This window comes from Saccopteryx leptura, chromosome 3 (assembly GCF_036850995.1).
Source record: "Saccopteryx leptura isolate mSacLep1 chromosome 3, mSacLep1_pri_phased_curated, whole genome shotgun sequence".
NCBI lineage: Eukaryota > Metazoa > Chordata > Mammalia > Chiroptera > Emballonuridae > Saccopteryx > Saccopteryx leptura.
Window position 1 is genome coordinate 340,379,628 of NC_089505.1, and position 16,353 is coordinate 340,395,980.

Below are 16,353 nucleotides of genomic sequence, written 5' to 3' on the forward strand. Positions count from 1 at the left end.
TGTCCTTTTGGTAAGGCAATTCTATCTCTGAGAAATATCCATCCCTGGTTGCATATGTCCCCACCCTTTCTGAGGAGGGCCTGTTCTTCCTCAGGAGTGTAGGAAGGTTTCAAGGAGGTGGAGAGAAACATGAGAGGAGAGGGGGAGGCTCCCAGGGTGAGGTTTCGAGCTGCGGCGTCAGCCTGAGCATTTCCCAAGGCCACCGGGTCCTGAGAGGTTTGATGGCCCCTACGATGTACCACAGCCACCTCAGCGGGAAGCTGTAATGCCTGCAAAAGTTTAGAAATGAGGGTAGCATTGATTATGTGGGAGCCCCTGGTAGTGAGGAAGCCCCTTTCCTTCCAGAGGACAGAGTGGCTGTGGGTGATAAGAAAAGCATATTTAGAGTCAGTATATATAGTTACGCATTTTCCCTGGGCCAGAGTGAGTGCCCGCGTGAGGGTAATCAGCTCTGCCTTCTGGGAGGTGGTGCCCTCTGGCAGCTGTTGAGCTTCTAGGGTGGAGGAGGTGGTGACCACCGCGTAGGCTGCCCGTCATCGTCTGTCAGGTCCCTGTACAGAGCTCCCATCTACAAAGAGTATTAGATCTGTATCTTTTAAAGGAGAATCTGATAATCCATCTCGAGGCCTGTTGAGGAAATCTATTAGTTCCGTACAGGAGTGGGTGGGTTCCGGAAGTGTCGCTGGAGCTGGCAGTAGAGTGGCTGGGTTGAGTCTGGGAGAGGGTAAAAGAGTGACTGAAGGGTTTACGATGAACAGGAGGTGAAATTCTTGTAGGCAGGAAGGACTTAATAGAGAAAGAGATTTGTGTGAAAGGAGGTCAGTGAGCCTGTGGGAGGAGAAGACAGTCATGGGTTGGGAAAGGGTGAGCTTAGTAGCCTCCTTGGTGAGTTCAGCTGCTGCGCCCAGTGCCCGGAGGCAGGGCTGCCAGCCTTTGACGGTGGTGTCCAGTTGTTTAGAGAGATATGCCACGGGGTGGTATGTAGGCCCCACAGGTTGAGTTAACACGCCAACAGCATTACCGTGCTTTTCATCAGTGAAAAGATGGAAGGGGCGTCTGGGGTCAGGTAAAGCGAGAGGGGGAGAGGAGATGAGGGCATCTCGAAGGGTACAGAAAGCCCTTCTGACGGTGTTGGGGGATGTGAGAGGTCCCGTAGGAGTCTCTTTTGCAGCCTCGTAGAGGGGTTTGGCTAAGAGAGCAAAATTGGGAATCCAGTGTCTAAAAAAGCCTATTAGACCAAGGAAAGAAAGAATCTCATCAGCGGTGGTAGGTGGTTGGAGACTGCGGATGGTCTGAGTTCGATCTAGGGTGAGACCTCGGGTGGTGGGAGTCAAGGCGATGCCCAGATAGACTACAGACTGAGAGTGAAGTTGAACCTTAGTAGGGGAGACACAATATCCCTTCATGGAAAGAAAGTTAAGAAGGGTAGCTGTGTGTCTTCTTGAGGCAGACAGGGTGGGACTGCAGAGAAGTAGGTCATCTACATATTGTAAGAGAGTACCAGTCTCGAGATCACATGCAGCTAGATCCCAAGCCAGCGCCTGTCCAAACAGGTGTGGGCTATCTCTGAACCCCTGGGGCAGGACAGTCCATGTAAGCTGCTGGGCTGCATTAGTGTCCGGATCAGTCCAAGTAAAGGCAAACAGAAAGTAAGAGTCAGGGTGTAGACTGAGGAATGGTAAAGAAGGCATCCTTGAGATCTAGGACCGTGAAGTGTCTGAGGGAATGTGTGACAGTAATGTGTAGGATTAGGGATTACTGGATGGAGGGGAACTACCGCCTCATTGATTAGGTGTAAGTCTTGTACGAGGCGATAGGCTCCTGAAGGTTTTCGAACAGGAAGGACGGGGGTATTGCAGGGAGAGTCCGTGGGGATGAGTAAGCCTTGGTTTAAGAGGCGGGTAATTATTGGTTTAAGGCCCTGGCGGTGACTTGCTGAAATAGGGAATTGGGGTCTAGATGGGAATTGGGAGGGATTCTTTAAGCAGATGTGTACAGGTGGGTGGTGGGTTGCTACCACAGGGGTAGAAGTGTCCCAGACCTGAGGGTTGACAACATCCGGTGGAATAGGAGGTGTGACCAGGTTAGGGTGTTCTGTGGTAATGGGAGAGTCTTTAGTCAGGAGTGGTAGGAATAGGTGGGAAGATGTTGTCAGCTGGATAGTGGCTCCAAGACTGTGTAGAATGTCCCGACCCAGAAGGGGTACAGGGCACAATGGCATGACTAAGAATGAGTGTGAAAAGGGGATTCCGTCCAAACTGCATGTCAGAGGTGGTGTGCGAAGAGGAGAAGTAGGGGTCCCATCCACTCCCATAACCGAGACCTGTGAGGGAACTAGAAGTCCAGAGTATGAAGGCAAAACAGAGAAGGTATCCCCTGTGTCCACAAGAAATGAGATGGACTTACCCGCTACCTGTAGCATCACCCTTGGCTCAGAGAGAGTAATGGGGGTCTCCGAGTCCGGGCTGCATCAGTCGTCTGCGAGGCCTAGGAATTCAAATGATGGCCCCGCCTGGCTGGCTTGGCCTCCCATCTGAATGTCCTGTCCTCCACGTCGAGACATCGAGGATGAGCCTGCTGCCTAAAGTGGACAATCACCCCGCCAGTGACCGGGCTGCTTGCACTTAGGGCAGGGCTTAGTGGGCGGCCTCGGGCAGGGGCACTGCCGGGACCAATGACCCTCCTTGCCACACTTAAAGCAAGCTCCTGGTGGGGATCCTCTTGGTGGCCCGGACCTAGGTCGAGCACCCTCTGTGCCTTGCCCTTGTTGCTCTTCCGGCCTCAGGGCTGCCACAAGAGCCTGGGTTTGGAGTGTCACCTTCTGCTGCATGCGGGCCTGGCGTTCAGCCTCGGCCTGTTCCTCTCGCCTGTTAAAAACCTTAAATGCCATGTTTATCAGGTCTCGGATAGGGGGCTGGGGGCCCTCTTCTGCCTTTTTAAGTTTCCTCCGAATGTCCGGAGCCAATTGAGAAATAAAGTGGGTGGCTAATACAGTGGCCCCGGCATTGGAGGCAGGGTCTAAACGAGTGTGGAGGACCATAGCGTCAGTGAGGCGATTTAAGAAGAGAGCCGGATTTTCCTCAGGTCCTTGAGTAATTTCCCTTAACTTGTCATAGTTAACTACCTTTTGTGCTGCATCCTGCATGCCAGCTACAAGACATTCTATCATTTGGTCTTGTCGTCTCCTACCTGTTTGTTCCGCCTGGTAATTCCAGTTGGGGTCCGTGTCAGGGACTGCCTCTGGGCCCACCAGTATTTGAGGGTTTGAGGCGTGGACCTTATCTGCATGAGCTCCCGCCGCCATCCGGATTCGGTCCCGTTCATCGGGGGTAAGGGTAGAAGACATAATAACATAGAGATCATGCCAAGTGAGGTCATATGCCTGAGTGAGATATTGGAATTCCTTGGTATAGTTGGTAGGATTAGAAGAGTAAGAGCCCAAGCTCTTTTCGATTGCAGACAGATCAGAGAGGGAGAAAGGCACATGAACCCGAACAACTCCTTCTGCTCTGGCCACCTCGCAGAGAGGGCATAGGAGGTTGGCTTCCTCTTGTGGCCTGGAGTGAGATCGGGTGTGAGCGCTGACTGGAGAGGAGAGAGAGAGAGCAGCATTTGCAGATGGGGAAGCAGGATCTAGCGAAGAGGGGGGAGGAGTCCGATGGGACCGAGGGAGCCGAGGGAGTCTTGCAGGAGGGGAAGAGAATTCCTCGGGGGGAGTCGGCAAAGGAGGAGAGATCTGGAGCGGAGGGTTTAGCTGAGGTTTCTCTGGCCAAAAGGACGTGCGTTGTAGAGCAACCGGCACAGAGTTTAGGACGAGAACACAGATGCCAAAACCCCTGAATATAAGGGACTTCTGACCACTTTCCAGCCTCCTGGCAATAATTCCGTAAATCAGTAAGGATGTTAAAATCGAAAGTCCCTTCCTGAGGCCACCTGGTCTGGTTATCCAGCGGGTATTGTGGCCAGGCTAGGCAACAGAAGAAGATTAGTTTCTTCTTTTTCAGGGAACGATCAATGTTTGAGAGATTCCGGATTAGGCACCCCAGGGGTGTTTTAGAGTCAGGTTTGGATCCCTTTGCCCCCATGGTCACCCTCAGTTCTCGGAGTGGTCAGATTTGAGTATTAGCATCCTAAATCTCAAGGTCTGGCCACGGATGGAAAAGGTAAAGTGGATGTGCTCTGGACGTCTCCGAAAGCACACGCACTCGGTCAGAAAAGAAGTCCCTGACACAGCTGCGGTTTTGGACAGGGATTCTCGGAGGAAAGAACTGAGGTGGGGGGAGGCTGAAGGTGGGGAACTTACCACACTCTGAGCCAAAGTGGGTGGAAGGTTGGAGATCCTGGTTCTTTCTCGGAGGGAAGGGGAGAGGAGCAGTCCTTGCAGACTTCTAACTCCTCCCGGGTTTTTGGCACCAAAATGTAAGGTATTTTTCCCCCCCAAGAAGGAAGGAAGGGGCGTAGCCACCAAGTGTGGAATAGTAAAAGCATTATTCAGTACAGAGCATTCCTTGGACAAGATTCACTGGCCTGGAAGATGGAGGTCAGGAAAATTGCACATGGAGAGACCGCGTGGGTAAATTTAAAAAAGGGGTCCCTCTAGGGAAGTCGGGCTAATATGATGTAGAGAAATCTCACTGGCTGACAGTCAGTCGCTTTTTTCCCAAGGACTCCTAGGAAGTTTCTTTTGGCACGCTTGGCTGTGGGCAGTCCTAGCCAAAGTTCTCGGGCCTAGGTTCCCCACATGACCATCCCTCATTATCCACCAACCTTACAGGACCCATCTGGCATCCTTTATAGTTCTTACATTATCATTGACCGTATTCCCTGTGCTGTACTTGACACCCCCATGACTATTGCATAGCTACTAATCTGTATTTCTTAATCCCTTCACCTTTTCACCCATTCCCCCACACCCCCTGGATTTTCTAGGTGGATGAGCTTCAAATCTCAAATAATGAAAGTGTATTTTCTTATTTGTTAGCTAGAACTTGGAGCCAGCAATCATTAATAGTGATAGCAGCAGACATCTTTGTCTTACTCCTTTTCTTCTTTAATTTTTGTTGAATTTATTGGGATGACATTGGTTATTAAAATTATATAGGTTTCAGGTGTACAATTCTATAATACAGCATCTGTATATTGTATTGAGGGTTCGTCACCCACGTCAAGCCTCCTTCAGTCACAGTTTACCCCTCTGTACTCTCCTCTACCTCCCCTCACCCCTCTTTCCCTCTGGTAATCCCCATACTGTTGTCTGTGCTTGTAAAAATTTTTTGCTTAACCCCTTTACCTTTCTCACCCAACCCCCCCCCCAGTCCTCTACCCTCTAACAGCCATCAGTCTGTTCTCTGTATCTATGAGTATCATTCTATTTTGTTTATTTTGTTCATTAAATTCCATATAAAAGTGAAATCATATGGTATTTGTTTTTCTCTATTTTGTTTCACTTAGCATAACAATCTCCAGGTCCATCCATAGTGTCACAAAATGTAAGATTTTCTTCTTTACAGCTTAGGTAGTATTCATTGTGTAAATGTACAGAACTTTTTTTTATCCATTCATCTACTGATGGGCACTTGGGCTGCTTCCAAATCTTGGCTATTGTAAATAATGCTGCAGTGAACATAGGGATGCATATAGTCTTTCAAATCAGTGTTTCGGATTGCTGGCTCATAAATCATTTTAATTTTTAATTCTTTGAGGTAACTCTACATTGTTTTCCACAGTGGCTGCACCTGTCTGCATTCCCACCAACACTGCATGAGGGTTCCCTTTTCACCACATCCTTGCCAAGAGTTGCTATTTGTTGATTTATTGATGAGTGCCATTCTGACAAGTGTGAGCTGATAGCTCATTGTGGTTTTAACTTGCATTTCTGTGATGATTAGTGATATTTTTATGTCTATTTGCCACCTGTATGTCCTTTAAAAGTGTCTATTTAGATCCTTTGCCCATTTTTTTAATTGGATTCTTTGTTTTTGGGGTGTTGGGTTTTGTAAGTTCCTTATAAGTTTTGGATATTAACCTCTTACCACATATATCATTGGTGACTATGTTCTCCCTTTCAGTGAGTGGTCTTTTTATTTTGTCATTGGTTTCCTTTGCTATGCAAAACTTTATAGTTTGATGTAGTCCCATTGGTTTATTTTTTTGTTTGTTTCCCTTGCCTGAAGTGATAACATCAGAAAAGATACTGCTACAAGAAATTTCCAAAATTTTACTGCCTATATTTGTATCTAGGATGTTTATGGTTTCGAGTCTAAAATTTAAGTCTTTAATACATCTTGTGTATGCTGTAAGAAGGTGCTCTAGTTTCATATTTTTTCTATATATCTGTCCATTTTCCCAACACCATTTATTGAAAGTGCTATCTTTTCTGTATTGTATGTTTTGCTTCCTTTGTCAAATATTGACTATAAAGGTATAGATTAATTTCTGAACATTCTATTCTAGTCTATTGATCTATATGTTTGTTTTTATGTCCATATCATGCTGTTTTGGTTACTATGACCTTGTGGTATATACTTTCGTATCAAGTACCTCCAACTGTGTGGTATACTTTCATATCAAGTACTTCCTCCAACTATGTTCTTCCTTCTCAAGATTATTATGGCTATTCAGGGTCTTATAAAGTTCCATGTAACCTTTGGAATATTTTTTCTAGTTCTGTAAATATGCCATTGGTATCTTGATAGGAATTGTATTGAATCTATAGATTGCTGTGGGTAGTATGGACATTTTAATGATGTTAATTCTGCCTATCCATGAACACTGTATATGCTTACACTTATTTGTATCATCTTCAGTTTTTTTCTTCTGTGCCTTATAATTTTCTGAGTCCAGGTCTTTTACATATTTGATTAAATTTGTTTTTAAGTATTTTTTTTGAAGTGATTGTGAATGGGATTGTTTTTTTAGTTTCTACTAGTTCATTATTGGTGTATAAAAATGCAACTGCTTTCTGGATATTTATTTTGTATCATGCTACTTACTGAACTCATTTATCAGTTCTAGTAGTTTTTTGATAGACTAAGGTTCTCTGTATACAGTAGCATCTCACCTGCAAACAATGACAGTTGTACTTTTTCCTTTCCAATTTGGTTGTCTTTTATTTCCTCTTCTATTCTGATTGCTATAGCTACAACTTCCACTACTATGTTGAATGAGAGTAGTGAAAGTGTTCATCCCTGTCTTAATTCCAATCTTAAGGCAAACACTTAGTTTTTGCTTATTGAGTATGATACTGGCTGTGGGTTTGTCATATATGGTCTTATTATTACATTGAGGGCATGTTCTGTCTAATCTCACTTTGCTGAGACTTTTTATCATAAATGGGTACTAGATTTTATCAAATGCTTTTTGTGCATCTATTGATATGATCATGTGATTTTTATCCTCCATTTTGTTTTTGTGTTGTATCATGTTTATTGATTTGCAGATATTGTGCCAACCTTGCACCCCAAAATAAATCTTATTTGATCATGGTGCATGACCTATTTATTGTGTTACTGGATCTGGTTTGCTAATATTCTGTTGAGTATTTTAGCAGCTATGTTTATCAAGGACGTTGGCCTACAATTTTCTCTCTTTGTAGTTAGTATCTTTATCTGGTTTGTAATTAAGATAATACTGGCCTTGTAAAATGAAATTGGGAGTCTTCCCTCCTCTTGAATTTTTAAAAATAGTTTGAGAACGATAGGTGTTAGTTCTTTGAATGTTTGGTAAAAATCACCTGTGAAGCCATCTCCAGTTCTTTTTTTTACTGGGAGTTTTTTTATTATTGCTTCATTTCATTACTTATTATCTGTCTATCCAGATTTTTTATTCTTCTTGATTCCATTTGGCAGATTGTCTGTTTCCAGGAATTACTGCATTTCATTCAGATTATCCAATTTGTTTGCATGCAGTTGTTCATTCTTACAGTCTTTGTATTCCTGTAGAGTGAGTTGTTATTTATCCTTTTTCATTTTTCATTTTATTTAAAATTTTGGTTTTCTCTTTTTTTCCTCTTTTTTGTTTTTTGATGAGTCTCATTAAGGATTTGTCAATCTTGTTTATCTTTTCAAAGAGCCAGCTCTTTGTATTGACCTTTGTTAGATTCTATTTATTTCTGCTCTTATCTTTATTACTCCCTTATTCTACTCACTTTGGGCTTTGTTTTTTGTTTTCTAGTTCAAGTGTAATGTATTGTTTATTAGAGATTTTTCTTGTTTCTTGAGGTAGCCCTGTAATGTTATGAATTTCCTTAAGACAGCTTATGCTGTGTCCCATAGATTTTAGGTTGTTATGTTCTCATTTTCATTTGTCTCAAAGTATCTTGATTTCTTCCTTGATCTCATTGTTAACTCATTCATTGTTTAGTAACATGTTATTTAGCCTCCACGTCTTTGTGTGCTTTTTAGTTTTATTCTTGTGATTGATTTCTAGTTTCATTTCATTACTATTACAGTCAGAGAAGATACTTGATATGATTTCAATCTTAAATTTATTGAGACATGTTTTGTGTCCTAATGTGGTCTATCCTAGAAAATGTTCCATGTACACTGGAAAAGAAGGTATATTCTGCTGCTTTGGGGTGAAATGCTCTGAAATATCAATTAAATCCATCTGATCTAGTGGGTTAGTAAAGCTGCTGTTTTCTTGTTGATTTTCTGTTTGGGAGATCTATCCATCGATGTCAATGGGTGTTAAAATCCCCTATTATAACTGTACTACTATCAAACTCTCCCTTTATGTCCATGAAGATTTTCTTTACATATTTAGGTGCTCCTATGTTAGATGCTAAATATTTACAAGGGTTATATCCTCGTATTGGATTGATTTCTTTAGTGATATGTAATGACTTTCTTTGTCTCGTGTTATGGCCTTCATTCTGAAGTTTATTTTGTCAGATATAAGTATTGCTATCCTAGGTTTTTTTTCCCTTTCCATGCATGAGGTATCTTTTTGCATCTCTTTACTTTTAGTCTGTGTGTATCTTTTATCCTGAAGTGGGTCTCTTTCGGTCAGTACATATATGGACTTTGTTTTCCTATCTACTCAGGTACCCTATGTCTTTTGATTGCAGCATTTAAGTCATTTACATTTAGAGTTATTGTTGATAGGTATATATTTAATGACATTTTATTCTTTTAATTATATTCCTCTGTGTCTGCTGCTGCTATTCTTCTTTCAAAAAAGAAATTCCTTTAACATTCTTGCAATACTGGTTTGGTAGTAATGAACTCTTTCAGCTTTTTCTTATCTGAGAAGCTCTTTATTTCTCTTCTAATTTAAATGATAGGCCTGACTGGGTGGTGGTGCAGTGGATAGAGCATCAGACTGGGATGCGGAGGACCCAGGTTTGAGACCTCAAGGTCACCAGCTTGAGCGTGGGCTCATCTGGTTTGAGCAAAGCTCACCAGCTTGGACCCAAGGTTGCTGGCTCGAGCAAGGGGTTACTCAGTCTGCTGCAGCCCCATGATCAAGGCACATATGAGAAAGCAATCAATGAACAACTAAGGTATTGCAACGAAAAACTAAAGATTGATGCTTCTCATCTCTCTCCATTCCTGTCTGTCCCTATCTATCCCTCTCTCTGACTCTCTCTCTGTCACTGTAAAAAAATAAAAATAAAAATAAATTTTTTTAAAGGATTAATTTAAATGATAGTAGCTGGGTCAAGTAGTCTTTGTTGTAGGTCTTACTTTTCATCAATTTAAATATTATAGTACTTTAATATTTGGGCCTGAAATATTTCTGCTGAGAAATCAGCTGACAGTGTTCTGAGAGCTCCCTTGTAGGTAACAAACTATCTTTTTCTTTTTGCTTTTAAGATTCTTGCTTTGTCTTTAACCTTTGCCATTTTAACTGTGATATGTCTTGATGTGGGCTTCTTTGGGTTCATCTTGTTCGGAAATCTCTGCACTTTCTGAAGTTGTGTATCATTTTCTTTCACCAGGTTAAGGAATTTTTTAGTCATTATCTCTTCAAATAGCTTCTCTAATCGTGGCTGTCTTTCTCCTTCTGCTACCCCTATATTGTGAATATTTTTATGTTTCATTTGCCTAAAGACCCTTAAACTATTTTATTTGTTTATTTTTAGTTCTTTTTTCTTTTTGCTGCTCTGATTGGGTGTTTTCAGCTACTTTGTCTTCCAAATCATTATTCAGTCCTCTGCTTTATCCAAACTACTTTTTATTCCTTCTAGTGTATTCTTTCAGACATTGTATTCTTTACTTCTGACTGGTTCCTTTTTATGGTTTCTGTGTCCTTTTTTATGCTTGCTATCTTTTTGTTGAAGATCTCACTAAGTTCTTTAAGTATCCATATAACCTTTTTTTTTTTTTTTTTTACAGAGACAGAGAGAGGGATAGATAGGGACAGACAGACAGGAACGGAGAGAGATAAGAAGCATCAATCATCAGTTTTTTGTTGCAACACCTTCGTTGTTCATTGACTGCCCTCTCATATGTGCCGTGACCGTGGGCCTTCAGCAGAGTGAGTAACCCCTTGCTCGAGCCAGTGACCTTGGGTCCAAGCTGGTGAGCTTTGCTGAAACCAGAGGAGCCCACGCTCAAGCTGGCAACCTCAGGGTCTTGAACCTGGGTCCCCCACATCCCAGTTTGACACTCTATCCACTGCACCACTGCCTGGTCAAGCCATATAACCATTTTTTTGAATTCTTTATCTGGTAAATTGCTTGCCTTCATTTAGTTATCCTGTTCTTTCACTTGAGTCATGTTTCTTTGTCTCCCTATTTTGGTTGCCTTTTTGTGTTTGTTTCTGTGTATTGGGTAGACAGATCTTCTATGACTTCAAGTTTTGGTAGTGTGGCTTAATGTAGTGGTGTCCTGTGGACCCAGTAATGCAACTTCCTTGATCATCTGAACTGGGTGCTCCAGGAATGTTCTTTGTGTGGGTTATGTAGGCCCTCCCATTGTAACTGAGTCTTAACTTCTTTTGGCCCATTCGTGAATGGGGTTGACCCTCAGAATGGCTGACTGTGAGGGTCAGTCCATACCACACTGTACAAGTTACTATGCAGGTGCTGACCACAGAATCAGAATTTGCCTCAGTAGGGTCTAGAACCTGCAGAAATTTCCATTTTTATATGCTACCTGTGAGCTAATTGGTCCTGCTCTGATGTTGTCTGGAGCTGGCCACTGAATATGTTGGTTCTGGGGCCTCTTGGGGGAGGGGGAAATCTGGTGCAAGCAGATGTCAGACACTGCCTGTGACTGGCCCCGGGCAACCTGTTTGGAACTACAAAACAACCCACAGTTTGCCTACCTCTGCTGGGCCTGGGTGTGCAGAAATGACCAAGCTGTATATTAAGGTCAGCTTTTACCAGCACCAGGTTCCAGGACAGGTCAGCAAATGTCCCAAGGAAACCTCTGCTTTTGCCTACCTCTGCCTGCCAGTGGCCTGTTAGGCTCAGTCACTGAATTAGTCACTGGAGGTACTCAAGTTGCATGAGGTAGGTTCTCAGTGAGTTACCAGGTAAGTGGTGTTCACCAGATTGATACAGGTTCAAACTCAGTGCCAGTGCTGGGTCTGAGGCTACTCAGCAAATGTCTCAGGGAATACCAAGTCTATCCAATCCCTTCTGGGTGCCAATAGACCTTTGTGTTGGAGCAGGGTCTCAGGGAGTGGTCAGGGTGAGGCCAGTAGAGTTTATCAGGCCCAAACAGACCAAGATTTGGCAACGTGAAGGGAGTTGTAGAACCATACAACTCAATCTGCCCAAGGTTCATCTGGGAGGCTGAGCTCAGCAGGCTGGGGGCACTGGGAGATGGGAGGGTGGGGCTAGTGGATCTCTTGTGGGAAGAAGGCATCAGACAGGTTCATGGAAAGTGGGGTGAATTGCCCCATTCCAAAGCCATACCACTCAGTCACTGACTCCTGAGTTTTCCCAGACCTCTACATCCCAGCCCAGGCAGCTCACTCTTCAGCAGGGCATAAACTCTGCGGGCTGAGGCAACAGGGAGTCCAAGGGGTGGGGCTATTGTGCTCCCCCAGGCTGATGCCATAAGAAGGGGAGTGTACCACACAAGAAAGATGGTACCTTCATTGTGGGAAAGTTGGCTCAACAAAGCATTCCAGGCAGCTGTCTCTCCAGCTTTCTCACAAGTCCCACAAACCCATCTCTCCTTACACAACTCTAGTCTGCCCTACCCTCCCTCCACCAGAGCCCAGAGTGAAAGGCTGTGAACAAAATTTGTGTATTAGCTTTTTAAGAGGGCACCTGTCTCTCTAGCAGACTCCCATCTCTCCTTGGAAGACAGAATCTCCACTGATTTTCACAACCAGATGTTTTATGGGTTCCTTTTCCTGGTTCTGGTGCTCGGGCTGGGGAGCCTGGCATGGGATTGAGACTCCAGCTCCTCAGGAGGACCTTTCCAGCTGAAATATCCCTCCAGAATCTCAGCCACTACCAGTGGGAGCAGGGCAACTTTTCTGCATCTCTGTCTTTTCTACCAGTCTCAATGTGGCTTCTTCTTGGTTATTAGACTTCTGATCAGCTGGTTATTCAGGATGATTGTTCTATACTTTGGTTGTTATTACAGTTTGGTCCTGGGAGGAGGTGAGTGTAACAGCCACTTATCCTATCACCATCTTGCATCCTCCTGTTTCTTTATTTTAATGAAAATGCTTATAGTACATCATCATTAAGAACAATTTTGACATTTGATATGAGCTAGACATTTAACAAGTTAATAAAGAATCCTATTGCAATTTATAATTTTTTAAAGTTAGCAACCATTGCTGAATTTTATCAACTTTTTGCTATTGGTATTTGCCACGGTAGGCTAATTGCTATAACAAACAGTCCTCATGGTCACTTGAGGTGTAAGTGTTCTTGAGGTAGACTTTCAAGTGATTATTTCAAGGACCCACCACATCCATTTTGTGACTCTGCCATTGTTAGGACTTGAGATTCTTCTGCAGGATTCTCTGCAGTCAGCCAGCAGGTGGAAGAAGAGACAGTAAACAATTGCATAAGAAAAATTTTATGGGTCAGAGAGAGAAGTGGCACACATCATTTCCAGCTACATTCCATCTGCCCCAGTTCAAGCATAGATCCATACCTAACTGCAAGGGAGGCTGAGAAATGTAGTCTGGGTATGTGCCAGGGAAGGAGAAGAAATGAGCTTAGTGAGCAACTGGTCAGCAATGTTTTCATCTACAAATGTGATGTAATAAATAAATTTTCTAACCTAATGTCATTTTTAATTTTTCTTTTTTTCTTTTTTTTTTTTACAGAGACAGAGAGTCAGAGAGAGAACTAGATAAGGACAGACAGACAAGAATGGACAGATGAGAAGCATCAATTATTAGTTTTTCGTTGCACATTGCAACACCTTAGTTGTTCATTGATTGCTTTCTCATATGTGCCTTGAATGCGGGCCTTCAGCAGAACTGAGTAACTCCTTGCTCGAGCCAGTGACCTTGGGTCCAAGCTGGTGAGCTTTTGCTCAAACCAGATGAGCCCATGCTCAAGCTGGTGACCTCGGGCTCTTGAACCTGGGTCCTCAGCATACCAGTCCGATGCTCTATCCATTATGCCACCGCTTGGTCAGGCCATTTTTAATTCTTTTAATAACTCAAATTGATCATGCTGTATCATTTAATATATTGATTGATTTGATTTGTTATTTACTTAGAATAAAAATTTGCATCTCAACCATGGCCATAATATTTGTAATTAGTAAGCTTGAATTTTATTTTTTTATTTTTTTGCAGGAACAGAGCGTCAGAGAGAGGGATAGATAGGGACAGACAGACAGGAAGGGAGAGAGATGAGAAGCATCAATTTTTCATTGAGGCACCTTAGTTGTGCATTGATTACCCTCTTATATGTGGGCTACAGCAGAACCAGTGACCCCTTGATGAAGCCAATGACCTTGGGCTTCAAGCCAGCAACCTTTGGGCTCAAGCTAGCAACCATGGGGTCAGGTCTATGATCCCATGTTCAAGCCAGCGACCCTACACTCAAGCTGGATGACCCCGCGCTCAAGCCAGCGACTTTGGGGTTTTGAACCTGGGTCCTCTGTGTCCCAGTACAATGCTCTATACACACCGCCACCACCTGGTCAGGCTAAAAGTATTTGTTTTTAATAACAAACTTTAAAAATACCATCAAATTCAAAAGAAAACAGCATTCTTCTATTTCATGGGACCAGAATCTTCGATGCAAAAAGAATCTGCTATTTCAGAGGCAGTGACATTTATATTTAAATAGCAATTTTTAACCAAGAAATTTGACCTAAATTACATAACATATTTACATCTATAATAACAAGGCTGGCATCACCACTGTGCAGCTAAACTCAACAGCAGAAAAAACGTGACAAAGCAGCATTTCAATTTGGAAGTTGGCCACAAACCCTCAACAGAATTTTATGGAATACTGTCTTTCAAAAAGACTGAGTACATCTATTGGGATCCATTACTGCTATGCTATTCATGGTGCCAAAGAAATCTTCCCTAGATTTTCCTCAAAAAACTAGACCAAAAACACCTTGTAATTGCCACCCATCATGAAAGTCAGTTTTAGTGCTTCCTTACTCTCCTTCTCAGAAGTGTACCACTGGCGGGTGCTTCCAGTAACCACTGCTGGAGAGTTTTAATATTGCCAAGGCAGGCACAGCTACTCTCAAAAAATGAAAGATATAATTTTTAATAACCACAAGAAGCCCTGCTGTTTCTTTTCTGCGCTGAAAGCATAATCGTTAATGCCTCACTGCCCACAGCACAAATCAGACTTAAAATTACAGAGGCTGAAGGTTTTAACAGAAGCCACAGTGATCCATCATGTGCAAAAGAATCAAATTTCATTAACTCATGATAGCAGTGTGTCAACAAAGAGAATGGAGAAGAAAAGATTAAAAGGCTAATCCAAATTATCCAAAGACATTGGAACTCAGAGCTAAAAACAGTAGTACAAAGTGACAGTCAAGTTTGTTATGGCCATTACTGGAGGAGTAGAAACAAAAGACTGAGAAGAAAAGTAGGCGAAAATGAAAAGAAGGAAGGACTAGAAGTGGTAAATACTAATAAGAAATAAAAATAAGTGAGAAGACCCTGGCCAGACAGCTTGGCTTGTTAGAGCGTAGTCCCGAAGCGCAGAGGTCACCAGTTTGATTCCCGGTGAGGGCACATACAGGAGCCGATCAATGTTTCTGCTTCTCTCTCACTCTCTCCCTTCCTCTCTCTAAAATTAATAAAATGGCCCTGGCCGGTTGGCTCAGCGGTAGAGCGTCGGCCTAGCGTGCGGAGGACCCGGGTTCGATTCCCGGCCAGGGCACACAGGAGAAGCGCCCATTTGCTTCTCCACCCCTCTGCCGCGCTTTCCTCTCTGTCTCTCTCTTCCCCTCCCGCAGCCAAGGCTCCATTGGAGCAAAGATGGCCCGGGCGCTGGGGATGGCTCTGTGGCCTCTGCCTCAGGCGCTAGAGTGGCTCTGGTCGCAACATGGCGATGCCCAGGATGGGCAGAGCATCGCCCCCTGGTGGGCAGAGCGTCGCCCCCTGGTGGGCGTGCCGGGTGGATCCCGGTCGGGCGCATGCGGGAGTCTGTCTGACTGTCTCTCCCCGTTTCCAGCTTCAGAAAAATGAAAAAAAAATAAATAAATAAAAATAAAATTAATAAAATAAACATTAAAAAATAAAAAATAAATAAATGAGTTCCTTTTCGTGCTGCTAGCGCTCTCGCAAACATAGTGAACGTTCCTAAAACCCGCTGGACTTTCTGTAAGAAGTGTGTCAAGCATCAACCCCACAAAGTAACACAGTACAAGAAGGGCAAGGATTCTCTGTATGCACAGGGAAAGCGGCGTTATGACAGGAAGCAGAGTGGATACGGGGGGCAGACGAAGCCCATTTTCCGCAAAAAGGCTAAAACTACAAAGAAGATTGTGCTGAGGCTTGAATGTGTTGAGCCCAACTGCAGGTCCAAGAGAATGCTGGCTATTAAGAGATGCAAAGATTTTGAACTGGGAGGAGATAAGAAGCGAAAGGGCCAAGTGATCCAGTTCTAAGCGTCATATTTTGTTTTATCATGTGGCAATAAAATCTTGAGAATATAAAAAAATTAAAATAAATAAATAAATAAATAAATAAGAAAATGTTTGCTAAAAGGAACAAATTTTAGCAGCCAAATCTTTCGTTTTTATTTTCCATCTTTAGGAGGAAAAATGGAAAATCGGGAAAAACTTCTAAGAATAGGTTTTCTAGTTTTCCATCACAAGAGGAGGGATGGAGAGAGGGCAAATCTACTTAACTTTTAATAGAAACTTCTTAGAAAAAGTTTAACAAATAAATGATTTTCCAAATGCATGCTATCATTCATCGTCATTTACATTAAACACTTTA

At 43.1% G+C, this 16,353-nt stretch overlaps 1 protein-coding gene across 1 annotated transcript; it reads left to right on the top strand.

Annotated features, from left to right (window-relative positions):
• Positions 1-4,154: 4,154 nt before the first annotated feature.
• LOC136398574 (large ribosomal subunit protein eL42-like) lies at positions 4,155-16,083 on the top strand. The gene is made up of 2 exons (XM_066372751.1): positions 4,155-4,290; positions 15,667-16,083. Exons 1-2 carry the CDS (start codon positions 4,155-4,157, stop codon positions 16,017-16,019), a joined length of 489 nt encoding a protein of 162 aa, XP_066228848.1. The 3' UTR covers positions 16,020-16,083.
• The last annotated feature ends 270 nt before the right edge of the window (positions 16,084-16,353 follow it).

Bases quoted from the DNA above. Each gene is read 5' to 3' on its own strand.
- LOC136398574 (XM_066372751.1), top strand. From the start codon at position 4,155: ATGGAAAAGGTAAAGTGGATGTGCTCTGGACGTCTCCGAAAGCACACG. The intron at 4,291-15,666 runs GTGGGGAACTTA...TAAATAAATGAG, and splicing joins GAGGTGGGGGGAGGCTGAAG to TTCCTTTTCGTGCTGCTAGC.